Below are 14,641 nucleotides of genomic sequence, written 5' to 3'. Positions count from 1 at the left end.
ACATATGCATACATGAAATATTTCTCTTACTCTGGATTTTGTCCCCCATCTAAAATCTCAATTAACTACCTTTAACTTGCTATGTTAGTAACACTGTTTTCTAGTAATTACCTGCATTGTGACATTTGTTGTTTTAATGACAGAGAGGACAGAGAAGCACGGTTCCTAGCTAGTAAAATGGGAATAGTGGCAGCATTTCGATCATGGGCAGGTAAGATTTGTTTACTTGTTTGAAGCTGGATGATTGGAAGGGTGATTTTACTTTCCAGTAAAAAGGATGCAAAATCTGTGTCATTTGATGTTTCTAATTTCTATCAATACCTTTCTACAATGTTTTGATACTGTAAAATTGGAGGACACATAGATAGTTTTCTTTGACTATAACATGGCACAGCTTTTTCCCTCCCTGTATAGAATACCTTATGAGTTGTATCTTGATGGTCGTACTTGACATTTAATGGGTGACAGGATGTTTAAAGTAATATCATATTATAAAAATTTGCCTTTTGAGATAGTTCTGCCACTGTAAATGAGAAATGTCTATGTTAAGAGATACTGACAGAATTTAGTTTCATTAGCACCTGCTTTTACAAGCTGCCGTAGCTTAAGAGAATTTGCAAGTGGATATAGGTTGCAACTTTTCATGTAGAAAACATTTCTAAATCAAAAAATAGAGTTTTTTTAATGTTTTTAAATTCTTTCTCTGCAATATTACAGTATCTAAAATGAACGTACTGCTTAGGGACTGCTAATTTTTTTAGTCAAGACTGTGTCTTGCAAATTTTAACTAAATCAGTTAATATAACCATTTACCAAAATTTTGAGTCGGAATTTTGCAGGCTATACTTAGAAAAGATTCAGGCTCTTTTTTCACACTTTTTGATTTAATTTTTAAAGCTCTGAAAAATGATCACTGAGTTTAATTTTAATATCCAAGTATCCTCCAAGTTTCTTATGTGTTCTTTCATGTTTGGAAGCTTGAGACAACTTTGAAACTTCTAGGAAACAGTTTCTGATAGGAGTGTTGCTCCATCTTCCTGTACTCAGGCACTTAGAACTTAAAGCCTGTGCCTGAAAGCGCAAGTGACTGAAGAAACAATTGTCCTGGAATATGTTACGTGTTGTGGCACTCCTGCTGTTAACATGTTCATCCAATTTTATATGATTTGTTATGTTGGAGACTAGTGTCTTAGATATTCTTACTACAAAAGTGTCCTTATGCTGTCAGCCTTTGAAAAGGACATGCTTTAGGGTTTGTTGTTTTTGTTTTGACTTCTTCTGTGTGTTTTTTCACCTGTCTATTTGCCATACACTGCAGTTCTATTCTGCTTATTTACCAGCCTGTGTTCTTCTTCTGAGCTGATGGTTACTACATGCTTTATGCTCATGTGTGATCCTGTCCTTAGAGACAAAACTGGGGCATGGAGCAATGACTGCACGCACCCAAATCTATTCCTGCATTGCAGTTGGGATGTGGCTACTGTACGCTCTTGCAAAAGGCCTCTGAGGTGCACCATGGCCCTTAGTGTGTCTAAGATGCCACATGTGCATATCTGAAGTTTTTGTGACTTGTAATTTTCAAAATTGAGAACTTTCTTCAAGTTCCTATGAGGCACACCATGGAAGTTAAATTTCTATTAGTGAAAATAAGTAGATGAGTAGGTGATATTTTCATCTCTCAGTACTTTTTAAAGAATAACAGTTTGAGTTTGTTTATGGTATCTGAGACAAAAAAGTGGGAAAATCTAGATTATTTTTGTTAATTTAAAGTTGCATTTTGTAGAAATTTGTTTGTTTTCTGGATAGTGTAATTTCTGTAAGTTTAATTTGTTCTGTGAAATCTGAAGAGAAGTAGTCAAGGAAATGAACAAGGTTACTGTCTTTGCAGCCACGTTTAATGAAGAGACTGCATAAACTGAGGCTGAAAATCAGTGTGAGCTTTAAGTGATATGCTGTAACTTGAAAAATTTGAAGGTTCTCCCTATTAATATTGAAATTTTAAACTAACAGAGTAAAATAGAGTGTAAAACATGCAAATTTTATGAGAGACTTTTATGTAATGTTAAATCTACTGTGTTGAAACATCTGGAGATGAGCACTGGTCTCTTGGGGGAATATTATTCTATATTTAATGTTTTCTAGGTATTATCAGCCTGTGCAAACCTGGAAATTCTGGGATTCAGTCTCTTATTGGGGTACTCTGTATACCAAATATGGAAATACGGGTAGGTAGTAAATATTTATTACTGATGTAGGCATAATATTGAATGTTTTAATTTACATATTCTAGCTTTCTAACAGTTCAGTAAACACAGACTTCACAGTTATGAGACCACAATCCTCAAGTTCATTTAACTCCCGAATTCAAGTCTGTAATTCCATTACAAAATTCCTGTGAGAATGGGAAGCAGAGCATGTATTCTGAGAAAATGGAGGAGAGAAAAGTACAGGAATTAATCATTACTGTGCTCCCAAATCAAAGGAAGTTTGCAATAGCGCAGTTACAAGCTTAAAACATAATAATCAGAGTTGAATCCAAGGGAAATAAAAACATTTCTTCACAAATTAAAACTATTAACCAATGAAGTTGATGGTGCCAGCTGTAAGTGTTCTAAAAATCTGCAATCCAAGTAGTCTGAACTTCTATAGAATTCATAGTGATAATAAGGTACAGTTCAAAAGTAAAGAAAGCCACATCTTCTCTTCTTCAGATTATTTCAGTTTATGAAAAAAGGAACAATTGCACAAATACACAAATGCAACACATACACCAGTTTTAGCACTCTATAAAAAATCTCAACTTCAGTATTAATAGTGAAAGTAAGGACAATTTTTTTGTACATCTCTAACATGCATGTTGTGGGGGGTTTTTTTTGGTAGCGAGGCCTGCTTGAAGTTCTCTATGATATATTTCGCCTTCCTCTTCCTGTTATCGCAGAAGAGTTTATTGAGGCACTTCTCAGTGTAGGTAGGTATTTAAAACAGTTCACTTAAGAATTCTGTCTATTAAGCTTCTCTGCAAATTTGAAACTTTCACTGTTTCCTCTCTATTGTCAATTGCCTTATTATTAACTGTTTTATCTCTGAATTCATTGAGTACTCAGAAGTCCTCTTTAAAATCCTTTATCAACTGTTAAGTGTAAAGTTTGATAAAAGATCAGCAGTGGAGTGTAGTTAGGCATTTACACAAAGGATTGTGTAAACATATCTCTACAAATTAGACTTCTTTGAACTGTCACAAGTATTTATAATGCAGATGTGTTAGTGAATGTTACAGAAAAGCTATTATTCAATTTTTTCTATATACCGTGTATCTGCTAGCTATCCCCACTGCACCTTACCAAACCTTTGCTTTTTCAAGGGCAAGTGCATGTTTTTTTATGTCTTTATATTTAACTGAGTTAGTATTTTATCTTTAGAATTACTCCTTGTAAACCCAAGATTATTCTCTGCTTTGTCCCTCAGTGCAAAAGTATGAGCCCAAAAGGAGCAAGTTTCAGCCTTTAGTGTTCCCGCAGTTCTCCTTTTCAAACTGATTACAAATGTTTTGTCATGCAATTGATTATAAAAACTTAATCCTTGTTCCAACTTTATAAGTAAATAAATCATTCTTTGTTGCAAACTTGCTACTTCAATATATGGACATATATTGTAAAATTTTAGGTGCTAATCGTATTTTCTGTTAAACAAGTTTAATGGGTTTATGAATTGGAAATGTCATTATTTTGGTTGACTCTTAGATACAGTCTTTATCCTAGCTATCAAGGTATCCTTGCTTTGTTCAGGAATGTGGGTTAGATGTATTGTTAAAGATCCCTTCCGACAAAATTTTCTGATATTTGAAACTGAGGTAACATTTGCTGGCAAGGATTATTATTTACCTACTGACAGCCATTAAAATAACACTATAAAAGCCAGTGTTATAGTTACCTTTGTCCATATTTTCTTGTTATAGATCCAGGCAGGTTTCAAGACTGCTGGAGACTTTCTGATGGCTTTGTAGCTGCTGAAGCTAAAACCGTACTACCCCATCGAGCCAGGTCAAGGTGAGGATTTAATGAACTCAGTCTAAACATCTTTTCTTGTTTTGTTTTTTGGTGGTGTTGACAAAATACTTCTTGTTTTCTGGCTTACTTTTTTTTCCTCCTCAGGCCTGATCTCATGGATAATTACTTGGCATTAGTGCTTTCAGCTTTTATTACCAATGGACTTCTAGAGGTAACTAATGACTTTGAGTTTGAATAAATGCTTGCTACTTTTTTCCTATAAGCATTCAAATAAGATGTTACACATTAATGTTGTAATATTTTTTAACTTTTTGAAGGGTCTAGTTGAAGTGATCACGAGTAGCGATGACCATGTGTCTGTTAGAGCAACTATCCTTTTGGGAGAACTTTTGCATATGGTAAGTAAAACTTGTTGTAATTACTTGTAAATAGATATTTGCTATTGTAGCTATTATAATATTGAATTTGTATTACAAGCCTGGAACATGTAGTTTTCATCTGAATAGTGGATTAGTTTACATTGCATCTTTTGGCATTTCATGTATTAAAAACAGTATTAATCAATAGAAAGACTGTTTGGAAAGAATTGGAAGTGCTAAGGGTTCTGATCCAAGGATAGTCTCCAGCTCTACCTCTCACCACTGCTCTTCCTTGCCGTAGTAACCAGTTGTATTTTAAGCTGGAATCCTGAAAACTCACCCGTCGGTTACTGTGTTTGGGAAAAGGAACATTGGTGATTTTTCCTTTTCTTAAAATGATGATAGGTAGCCCTCTGACAACGTGTTTAGCTTTCTGCTTCCCAGGATAGGCAGATAAAACTTTTTTCGCATTCAGCTCCATGTGGTTTGGGTACTTGGTATTATTCATTGAGGGAACTCCATCTTGGTGGAGTGCACTTTCAGCACTGCTGTGGGTATCTCCTGCTGCAGGGAAGCTTTTACTTTGTTCTGCTTCCGTCTACCTTGCGTGGCTTTTACAGTACTTCTCTCCTTTAACCTAAACTGTTTTCATATGGAGGTGACATCATGTCCTCTCAATGATGAGAATAGCATATGCAGCAGAGCACTTTAACCAGTTTTCTTGTGTTTTTTTAAATCTTTTTTTTCCGGATAAACTATTTTATAAGAGTTAGTAAGATTGTGAAATATGACTTTGTCTTGCAAAAATTTGAATATGAGTTATCAGATGTAGTCTGCATCTTTAGACTGTTGACTCCTTTCGGTGGTATGCCAAAAAACTCGAAGTCACAATCTTCAGATATAGGATTGTTTATTACTGTAGTAATTACATCTCAGTTCAGCAGTATGGGTCACAACCACAGCAAATCTTTTTTTTTTTTAGTTTTTTGAGTTGTTTTTCTTTAAATAATTGATGGAATTGCATGGATGTTCAGTCAGTCATTACAAAGTTTAAAAAGAGGAATCTGTAATAATGTTTACTATTTTACTGGTTTCCAAATAATTTTGAAATGGTTGTGACGGTTACTCACATTGGCATATTCTGGAAAGCATAGGTATTTCTTGATTTTATGAAGAGGTGATTTATTAGTCAAATATGGCTTTTATCAAGAACAGAACAAATATTTATATTTTTATTTAGTTTATAGAGATGGAAGTCATTTCCTTATTTTCACTATTCTTTAGTTTCCAAAAATATTTGCAGAACTACTTATGTTTATTAAAAGCGGTTGAACATCTAGTACCTTATGTTAATTAATCAGCTGGAGTTTTTGTGCGTAGCGTTTTAGTAGAAATCAGCCTAAATTGTATTTCTGATTTTAGATTTTTTTTAGTACTATGTGCACATAACATAAGCATGTCTGATGCTCTGCAAGTTTTTGCATGTTAACACTTAAAAAACCACCAGTGCAAACAATATGGATCATAAACTTCTGAAATCTGAAATTGTCCTAAGTTACTTTCAAGTGTATTTGAGATGGATCAGTTAGATCACACATTCGAAATTGTATGTGTAATATGCTCTGACATTAAGTGAAAGGTAGTTTCATTGTCATGATTTTCTGAAAGTCTTGTGAAAAGTGGTAGATTCTTAAATGTTGATCCTAAAGAGATGGCTGAAATTGTTATAATAAGTTATTCTAACTGGTCTTTTTTTGTTTGTTTTTTTTAGGCAAACACAATTCTTCCTCATTCTCACAGCCATCACTTGCACTGCTTGCCAACACTGATGAATATGGCAGCATCTTTTGACATCATGAAAGAGAAGAGACTGTAAGAATTCTAAGTTACATTTAAAAGGATAAAGCTCTGTCACAAAATGCCATCTTCTGGGTCCTTTACACAATTTAAACCTCCTAATGAAAGAAATCAAATAATTTGATAGATTCGCATCTTTAATTGGTATTTCTTCAACTCAGTGTCCTTAGTTGCTTTTTTTTATAGAAGACAAACTGAGTGTGTTGGGTTTTTGCTAATAGGAAATATTTTTGTTAATTACTCTTTTGTTAATTACTCTTCCATGTGTCCTATCAGATCATTATTCTGATAAATATCATAAAGTTCTGTTTTTTCTTTCATTCTGTTGTTAGTGATAAATTACAGAATGTTTCCAAACTGCTGCTGTGAAATGATAAATGCTACTTGTAGAGTGCTTCCTAAAAGTGTAGTGCTCTTCTGCTTTTTAGATTTGAAGATTTCATATCTGTCACTAGAAGATTTTGATATGCAAAAGCACCGTTAGTTTACAAAACAGACATTTCTGAAAAACTTCATCAGAGGATATTTCAGGTGGTCAAAGCTATGGGAGGAGAGGAAGGATGAAAAGCAGAAGAGATATGCTTGTGGATTACCTTCGGTTCATTTGCTTTTTGGCATTTGTGGACATACCTGGTAGAGCAGTAAGAATTCCCATTTCAGTTGGAAGAAAGTGATTTATAGAAGTGGTACTTTTTATTTTGGGATCTTGATATTGGTCAACACTGCATTGTTTCATACGTTGAAAAACTGTAATTCCTGTTACTGATTGAATTTGCATAATTTAGATAAGTGACCAAATTCAAAGGTATTTGTTTGAAAACAAAAAAAAAAGCACTCTTCTATACTTCAAAAATTTTTGTTTATGGGGAAGGAAGATAGACTTAAGTTCTCATTTTTAGACTTCCTTATTTTTATTTTCTCAGCAGGTGGGGTTTTTTTTCTGCTACCACTATTTTGTAATTAACTGTTCTTGCCCTTGTCAGCTGTCATTTCTGATACTTCCTATCTTTTCCTGTAACCCTTGTTACATGCTGCTGCTGAATTGTTTAGATATAAGAGCAGGAAGTGCACTACTGATAGTCCTGCCACCCTCAAGGGACGGGGGAAGTAATAGAATGTAAGAGAAAAACTTCGTTACTCTAAGTTGAAGCTAGCCCCCTCAGCTATCAAACAGCAGAATATCGATCTACTGTGGCATCTCACAATGTAAATCAACTTCAAACTTTACGATACCTTCTGAGAGCTGTGACAGACACCACTATTTGCAGAGTAGATAAGGGTCATACTTCAGAGGCTCTGAAAGATAGTTTTCTGTATAGTTTAAGTGTGAGACTGAGGCTTACAGGTATATGAAGACTTGTCTCAAGAAAATAACTTTCTTTGCTTCTGAATTGTTGGTCAAGTCTTTCTTGAGCTGTTTACTCAAGAGATAGTGGTGCTCTTTAGTTTGATAACAGTTGCCAAATACCAATTATGGTATTCTTTTTTCTCTTAGACGAGCAAGTGCAGCACTCAACTGCTTAAAGCGTTTTCATGAGATGAAGAAAAGAGGACCTAAACCTTACAGCCTTCATTTGGATCATATTATTCAGAAAGCAATCTCAACACACCAAAAAAGGGATCAGTACCGTGTACAGAAAGACATCTTTATTTTAAAGGTATTACCATTATTCATTATTCAAAAATGAATTTGACGTTGTATTTTGGAGACTTGGATCCTGCCCTCACCCAGGCTTCACTTATTTAATTCCGAGTCATTTATGTGATTTCTTTGTAGTATTTTTTTTTAATCTGTTTTGTCTTTTGGGTACTTGTAGATACTATATTATATTTCCAGGCATTGATGTGCAAAACTCCAGTAATTTTTAATGATTTTTGAGACTAGTTGTGATCTCTTACTTTTAGATTCTTAATGCAGTACTATAACCATACAATTTAACTTCAAATGAAAATTATTGTGAAGCATTGCCCTTTTAATGATTGTGACATGAACAGTAAGTATATCATGTGACAAGACTAAAAAATTAATGTGAGGAAACTTATTGTAGCTTTTTGTGTCTGTATTCCAGGATACAGAAGAAGCACTCATCATGAATCTTCGAGACAGCCAGGTTCTCAATCACAAAGAGAACCTTGACTGGAATTGGAATCTAATAGGAACCATACTGAAGGTGAGCTTACAAAGAGCATGATAATATTTTGAAGAAATTGTTTGGGAAAAAGTCTCTGTTTCACATCAGAGCTTTGACTTTCTAATATTAATTCTGTAGTACATCTAATAATCTGTTTTATTTGGGAAAATTAGGATCTCATAGGTTTAAACAGTGCTGATGTAGTCTCTTTGTATTCAAAACTGTATTAAAAAATACACTACAGATAAATTCACAAGTTTTTTTAATAAGCATGTGTTAAATGTTTTATATCTTTATTTGTATAGAATTCAAGTTTACAGAATTAGCTATATTGTCTTTAAAGCTGCTTGTACTTTAGACTGCAGAGGGATACTGCCTTGTTCAGTTTCATAGCAGATTTTTAAATTATATGAGCTGAAAGTTAAAGCCAGAGATGGGTTCTAGATCAAACTTTAGATGCTTAGACTGAGCCACATATCAAAACTTCATTGATATGCAACCTCATCGAATGTTTTGAACTAATACAAATACTCCTGTAGCATCAGGTTAATTATGAAATTACTTTGGTTTTACAACATAAAGGTAATACCTGAGGGGGGGCATTATTTTAAATTTATTTAATGCACAGGTTTTAAGATACTGCCTCTTTTTGTAAGCGGAAAATTTGCTTTCTTTGAGTAAGAAAACTCTGAGTACTCAGTATAGTTCAAACCAAAATAGCTCCTGTCATTCTGTGCATCAAAGCCATCCTTCAGCTGAGTAACGTTTTCTTACTGTCTGTACTGTGTTGATATGAAGATGGTGAAAGTACAAAAAAGGATTAATGGTAACAATCATAATCAAGATTATGTGGGGTTTTGTGGGGGGTTTTTTGTGTTGTTCATTTGTTTTTTTTAAAAAATAAAAGAAATTAAGTATTTCTGTGCCTTTCTTTCAGGGACCGATAAACTTGAAAGAGCAAGAATCTTTCTGGTATAAAGACCTGAATATGTATATGATAGTAGCTTTGCTCCACCAGATTTCCAGGCTTTTTTTACAGCAATTATTAGATTTACTGGGTTACTAGATACCTATTATTATTAGTTGTAGATATTTTTACCTTTGATTCAATATTAAAGATATTATCAGGAAACTGTTTTTCAGAACCTCACTGTTAATTAGTCTATATAGTACTTTGACAGTGGAAGTTTTATTTAGTTCAGGTGTTTGAGTTTTATTGAACTGCAGTTTGCACCAAATGGTCAATTTTTCTGCTGTATCAGACCTCTCCAGCAATGTATTTTCTAGTGTTCTGTCAAACAGTTGCTAATGTCTCAAAACTGGGGAGTTCTTACAGAATGAGAAGTGTATGTGTTTTCTGGTTCACTTTTAACCACTTCTGTTCATGTTAAACTGCACAGCACCAGCATAAACTGAGATAATGTTATCAGAATGATCCATCTTTAGTCCTTAGACAAGCAGGATCCAGATTCTAGTGTTCCGAATCTGCTATCTCATGTGGCTACTCACCTGCCTCTTACATTTGTGGAGCATTAGCTCTCTAACCACCTCACTATGTGCATCTCGTCTGGTCCCTTACTGCCTTTTTTACTTGCCCAGGTTGCTGTGTAAGCTGCTAAAAGAGCTTAGACAAAAGTGTCAACCTCATCTGTATCTGACACTATTATTGTAGTCAGTTTTACTGATCATTGACTAGTGCATTTTATGTCTTAATGCATCTTACAAAGTGTCAACAGGGGAGTTTGAATTCTGTTTTAATAAGCAAAATTTAAGTGAGCTATAACAAAATAATGTTTATTTTTAAAACAAATCTTACAGATATTGGAAACAACAACCCAAAAATTATTTCCCTATTATGCATATCAGATTTTTTTATTTGCAGAGAAAAAACTGAGCAAAATTGTTTAGTTATTTTTCATCAGCTTTTCATGGTTTTCTGTTTTCATTAGAATTGTGGCCTCGTACGTGTAGCATGTGACCAACATTCCTTGTCCTTCTCTAGAAAAAATTAAACAGTTCTTGAAGCAGGAAGTGTGGGCTTTTCAATAAAATAAGTGCTTTTTACAGATGTAACGTTAGGTGCAAGGAAACTTGTATTTCTAATTAGGTAAATATGACTGATAGAAGTACGTGAATTCTAGTGACTAATTAAGGACAAGTTTCATATAATGCTATATTTACTGTTTTTCTAGTGGCCAAATATAAATCTAAGGAACTATAAAGATGAACAGTTGCACAGGTATGTAAAAATTATTTAGACTTCCTTTGAAGAAAGAAATTTGAAAAAAATGGTTTTTACTATTGCAATAAAATATTTCTTGGATATATCACATTTCTAAAACTTAATCTATAGATAGGCAGAGAATCTCTACTGAAAATTTATTCATGTGAAGCAAAACTCAAGCTACATTGCTTACTGTGATTTCAAAAAGTGAGAGTCTGTGTTTGCAATCATTGTGTTATGTTTCAAAAATGGTTAAGTTAGGTGAATGAAAATGCTGTTGCTGAATGAATAAGACCATTTCCTGTCAGAACACAAAATCGTGTTTTTTATGGTAGCATTAACTGTTACAGCTGGAGAAAACTCAGGTTGCAAGATTCTTTTTTAGCTCTTTGTTAGTCTAGATAATATATTCTTTGAAACTTGCCACAGGATATATTACAGCAGAATAAATTATAAGCATGAGAATGAGAGGGGAGCTATGTCTCCTAAGAGCATAGAGATTTTAAATTCCTTTGCTTATATTAAGTAATGGTTTAGACAACCCTTTATAAAACACAGTACAGCAGCATCTCTGATGTCGTCTGGATAAACTCATTGCTGTTACCTGCCACTCTTCTAACAGATTTTGAAAATTTATTGCCAATAAACCAATTTAATGGTAACCTATTTTTTCTCCCAGCATTACTGTGTCTTGTGAGACTGTCCTTGTCATACTGAAAAATAGCAAATTCTTTTTTACTTTCTGTAGGTTTGTAAGGAGGTTGCTGTATTTTTACAAGCCTAGCAGCAAACTCTATGCCAACCTGGATCTGGACTATGCTAAGGCAAAGCAGCTCACTGTCGTGGGCTGTCAGTTTACTGAATTTCTTCTTGAATCAGAAGAGGTAATATATTTTCAGCTACAGGACTGGAGGTAGAATGAGTAGTCTTGCTGTGTGCCACTTGGAGTAAAAATCTTAATTTTTGGTAAAGGCTTCTGAGACTTGGGATCTTAAATCTAAAGTGACCAGTGTAAATAAGAAATACAATGTAAAATACTGAGAAAGATGACTGTGATTATGTAGAAGTTTTATTAAAAACAGCTTTGTTAAATACAACTTAGAGTTTGGAGGAATTTTTCTATTATTTTTGCTATGTATAGCCTTCCTTTTCTACGTCCTTTCTTCTTTTGTGCTAAAGACTTTCATGCCTCAAGTCAGAGGAAAACATCATAGAATAATACTTTTCCCTTTTACTGGAAAGAAAGAATTAGTTCCTAAAATACCTCCAAGCTTAACTCCTTTTATTTACCTTGAACCTTCTTCTGAATTGATTACCAGCCTGCATTTCTATTTTGTGTCTGTGTTGTGCTTGTACATTTTAAGAAATTTGAAATTATGGGTTTCAGTACAGAAAAGAGACGCAGTTCTGTTACTTACAGATGTTACTCCTCTTTGTTTTGTTAGGATGGACAAGGTTACCTGGAAGAATTGGTTAAAGATATTGTACATTGGCTCAACTCTTCATCGGGAATGAAACCTGAACGTAGTCTTCAAAATAATGGGTTACTAAATACCCTTAGCCAGCACTACTTTCTGTTTTTTGGTACTTTATCTTGTCACCCTCACGGAGTGAAAATGCTTGAAAAATGTAATGTGTTTCAGTGGTGAGTGTTTTTATCCTGTTTGAACTGTGCTTGCGCTGTAAGAGTTATGAAAATTGTAAACTGTGCATCAGGGCCACCATCTGGAAAGCTGGGAACTCTGAAGTTATTTTGGTTTACTTGCAGGTGAAGATCCCCCCTTTTTTTTTAAGAAGGGATCTTTTAGTCTGTCATAATAAACAGATAGATATGATTGTGGCATAAACAGCTTATTTTTTCCTATCCACACCTGTCTGACAGAGATCAGTCTCAGGAAGGATTATAGTGTACTGAAAAGACAGGGGTAGGGAAATAGAAAGACAAACCTAAAACACACAAACCACCAAAAACTGGCGTGCATCATACTGTTTGTGAAATATGTTGATATGTGTTGTACTTAATGCCCAGTCCATTATACTTGAGTGAAGTTCTGAAGTTCAAAATTTTGTTCATGTACAGATAAATTTACCTTCCTTTGGGAATGAATTGGTTAGTGACTAATACCAGTTTATTAAATATAGTAAACTACAAGCAAAAATGCAGGTGTTCAGATTTACTCCATTTTTTCTAAGTTGGTTTTGTCGATTATTAAAAAGCAAGCTTTTTACTGCCTTCAGAAAACCTGATTTACAATAAAATCTAGGCAGTTAATAGGACTAACTTTATGGCAAACTTATACACAGCGTTTCGTAATGAAGAATTGTTCACAGATCTTCATGAACAATTTCTATACTCATAATCACTAAGTATGCTGACAAAATTTTTACAGAGCAGTTACAGAAAAATGTTAGTTTGGGGTTTACCCTACCCCCTTACAGTTCAGTGCATTATTTTGTCCTCATTTGACTTTACAGCTATAACAGTTTATAGATACTCCATTTCATATGATAATGAATTTTGTGATTATACCTCATATGGAAGGATAATTCAAAGTGCTTAAGTTTAAATTATTGCTTGAATAAATAAACAGGTTTGAATGAGTTCAAGTACTAATTTTATTCTTCCTCCCTTTTCTGCCTCCAGTCTTCTTAACCTTTGTTCTCTGAAGAACCAGGATCACTTGTTAAAATTGACTGTTTCTAGTCTGGATTATAGCAGAGATGGATTGGCAAGAGTCATCCTTTCTAAAATCCTGACAGCAGCTACTGATGTAAGTTCAGTTCAACGTATGTTCCTTTAGATGCCATTAGACATTTATTTTGTTATTCAAGGTGTATGACTTTATTTTTAAGGAAGGTTTTTATTTTTGTATTCTGGGAAATGAAACTCCTACTCGTCTAGCTTTTGAATTTGTTGTGAACTTCACACCCTATATCGTATTTATGCTCAAGAAAAGTCATTCAATTAGAGGTTTCTCTTGTGTGTGAAGGGGGTTAAAGTCTCAATATGTATAAACTAAGTGTAACATTATTGTCTAGACATCCTAAGTTAATTGTGAAGGCATTGTTATCACAAACAGAAATCTGTATTTCTAGCACTACTAAGAAGGTTAACCTTCTGGTAGTAGATACTGTTTTAGTAATGATTGAGGTTACTCAGTGTGGTGGAACTGAGCAGAAGCTGTAGCTCCTGGAATGAGGGGTTGTCCAGAAATAGTCACTGGGATTTGTTCTCTTGAATCAAAGAAATTGAGTGGGAATAAAATAGAATTACATGGACTTGGGAGAGGAGACTCTTGAACTTTTAAGGTGTAATATTATTAGACAAGCAAGCGTTGATGTCAGGGAAATGACGATTAGTAAGTTGAAATATAATAGGAAAACATTCATTACTTAAGGGGGGGTTGTTTCTGTCACCTGAACAGACAGAATGTATTCTAGAGTGGATATGAGAAAGAATAAAGTGCTACCTTTAAGTGTCTCATGGAAGAGAGGGAAGGGAATTCAGGATATTTCTCTGAGCCTGTCAAAGATAAGATGATTCTTATGGATAAACAGTGGAATCTGAAAGTAATGAAGATAGTTGAGGTTGAAGGGTGACTCACTGAAAGAAGAGGGTGAGGCTCCTTACTGACTACAGTTTTTTTAATTGGGTTCTCAATTCTGTTTAAAAGCAATAAAAATATATGGGAGTTGACATAATTTCTGAAAAGCTATATTTAGGAAGGGGGAAAGACAATCTCCAGTAGGTTTGTTTCTTTCAGAAGTCTTAATTCCCTGAGAGTGTCTCCAAACAATAAAAATTAGTTTCTCTTGTCAACTCGAAATTAGAAGGGGAGAGTAGCATTTTGGGGTGATTGTGTACAACAAAAACATTTACAGAGCAATATCCTCACAGATCAGTGAAGGAGAAGCACATCTTAACCTACTTTCAGATGTGCTTTGGTCATTCATGTTAAAACAAATTAATGCTGCCTCAGCTGCCTTTCTGCCAGTTCATGGTAGAAATAGCAGAGTAACCAGTGTGTCCTCAGGTGCTGCAATTCATGACCTCAAATTTTA

General features: G+C 34.2%; 1 protein-coding gene across 1 annotated transcript in view; it reads left to right on the top strand.

The window, feature by feature from the left end:
• Window positions 1-14,641, top strand: part of RICTOR (RPTOR independent companion of MTOR complex 2) — a 76,700-nt gene that overhangs the window by 36,041 nt on the left and 26,018 nt on the right. The window contains exons 10-22 of the mRNA XM_027714581.2: window positions 144-211; window positions 2,143-2,225; window positions 2,881-2,968; window positions 3,956-4,046; window positions 4,152-4,218; window positions 4,325-4,405; window positions 6,138-6,238; window positions 7,719-7,881; window positions 8,293-8,394; window positions 10,548-10,594; window positions 11,328-11,463; window positions 12,025-12,224; window positions 13,224-13,350. Coding sequence (XP_027570382.1) covers window positions 144-211; window positions 2,143-2,225; window positions 2,881-2,968; window positions 3,956-4,046; window positions 4,152-4,218; window positions 4,325-4,405; window positions 6,138-6,238; window positions 7,719-7,881; window positions 8,293-8,394; window positions 10,548-10,594; window positions 11,328-11,463; window positions 12,025-12,224; window positions 13,224-13,350 — 1,354 coding nt within the window. The remainder of the gene's footprint in view (window positions 1-143; window positions 212-2,142; window positions 2,226-2,880; window positions 2,969-3,955; window positions 4,047-4,151; window positions 4,219-4,324; window positions 4,406-6,137; window positions 6,239-7,718; window positions 7,882-8,292; window positions 8,395-10,547; window positions 10,595-11,327; window positions 11,464-12,024; window positions 12,225-13,223; window positions 13,351-14,641) is intronic.

Source organism: Pipra filicauda, unplaced genomic scaffold, assembly GCF_003945595.2.
Source record: "Pipra filicauda isolate LSUMZ 115617 unplaced genomic scaffold, ASM394559v2 scaffold325_size820570_pilon, whole genome shotgun sequence".
Lineage (NCBI taxonomy): Eukaryota > Metazoa > Chordata > Aves > Passeriformes > Pipridae > Pipra > Pipra filicauda.
Note: the sequence above shows the minus strand (reverse complement) of the source record. Positions and strands in the feature narration are given on the sequence as shown.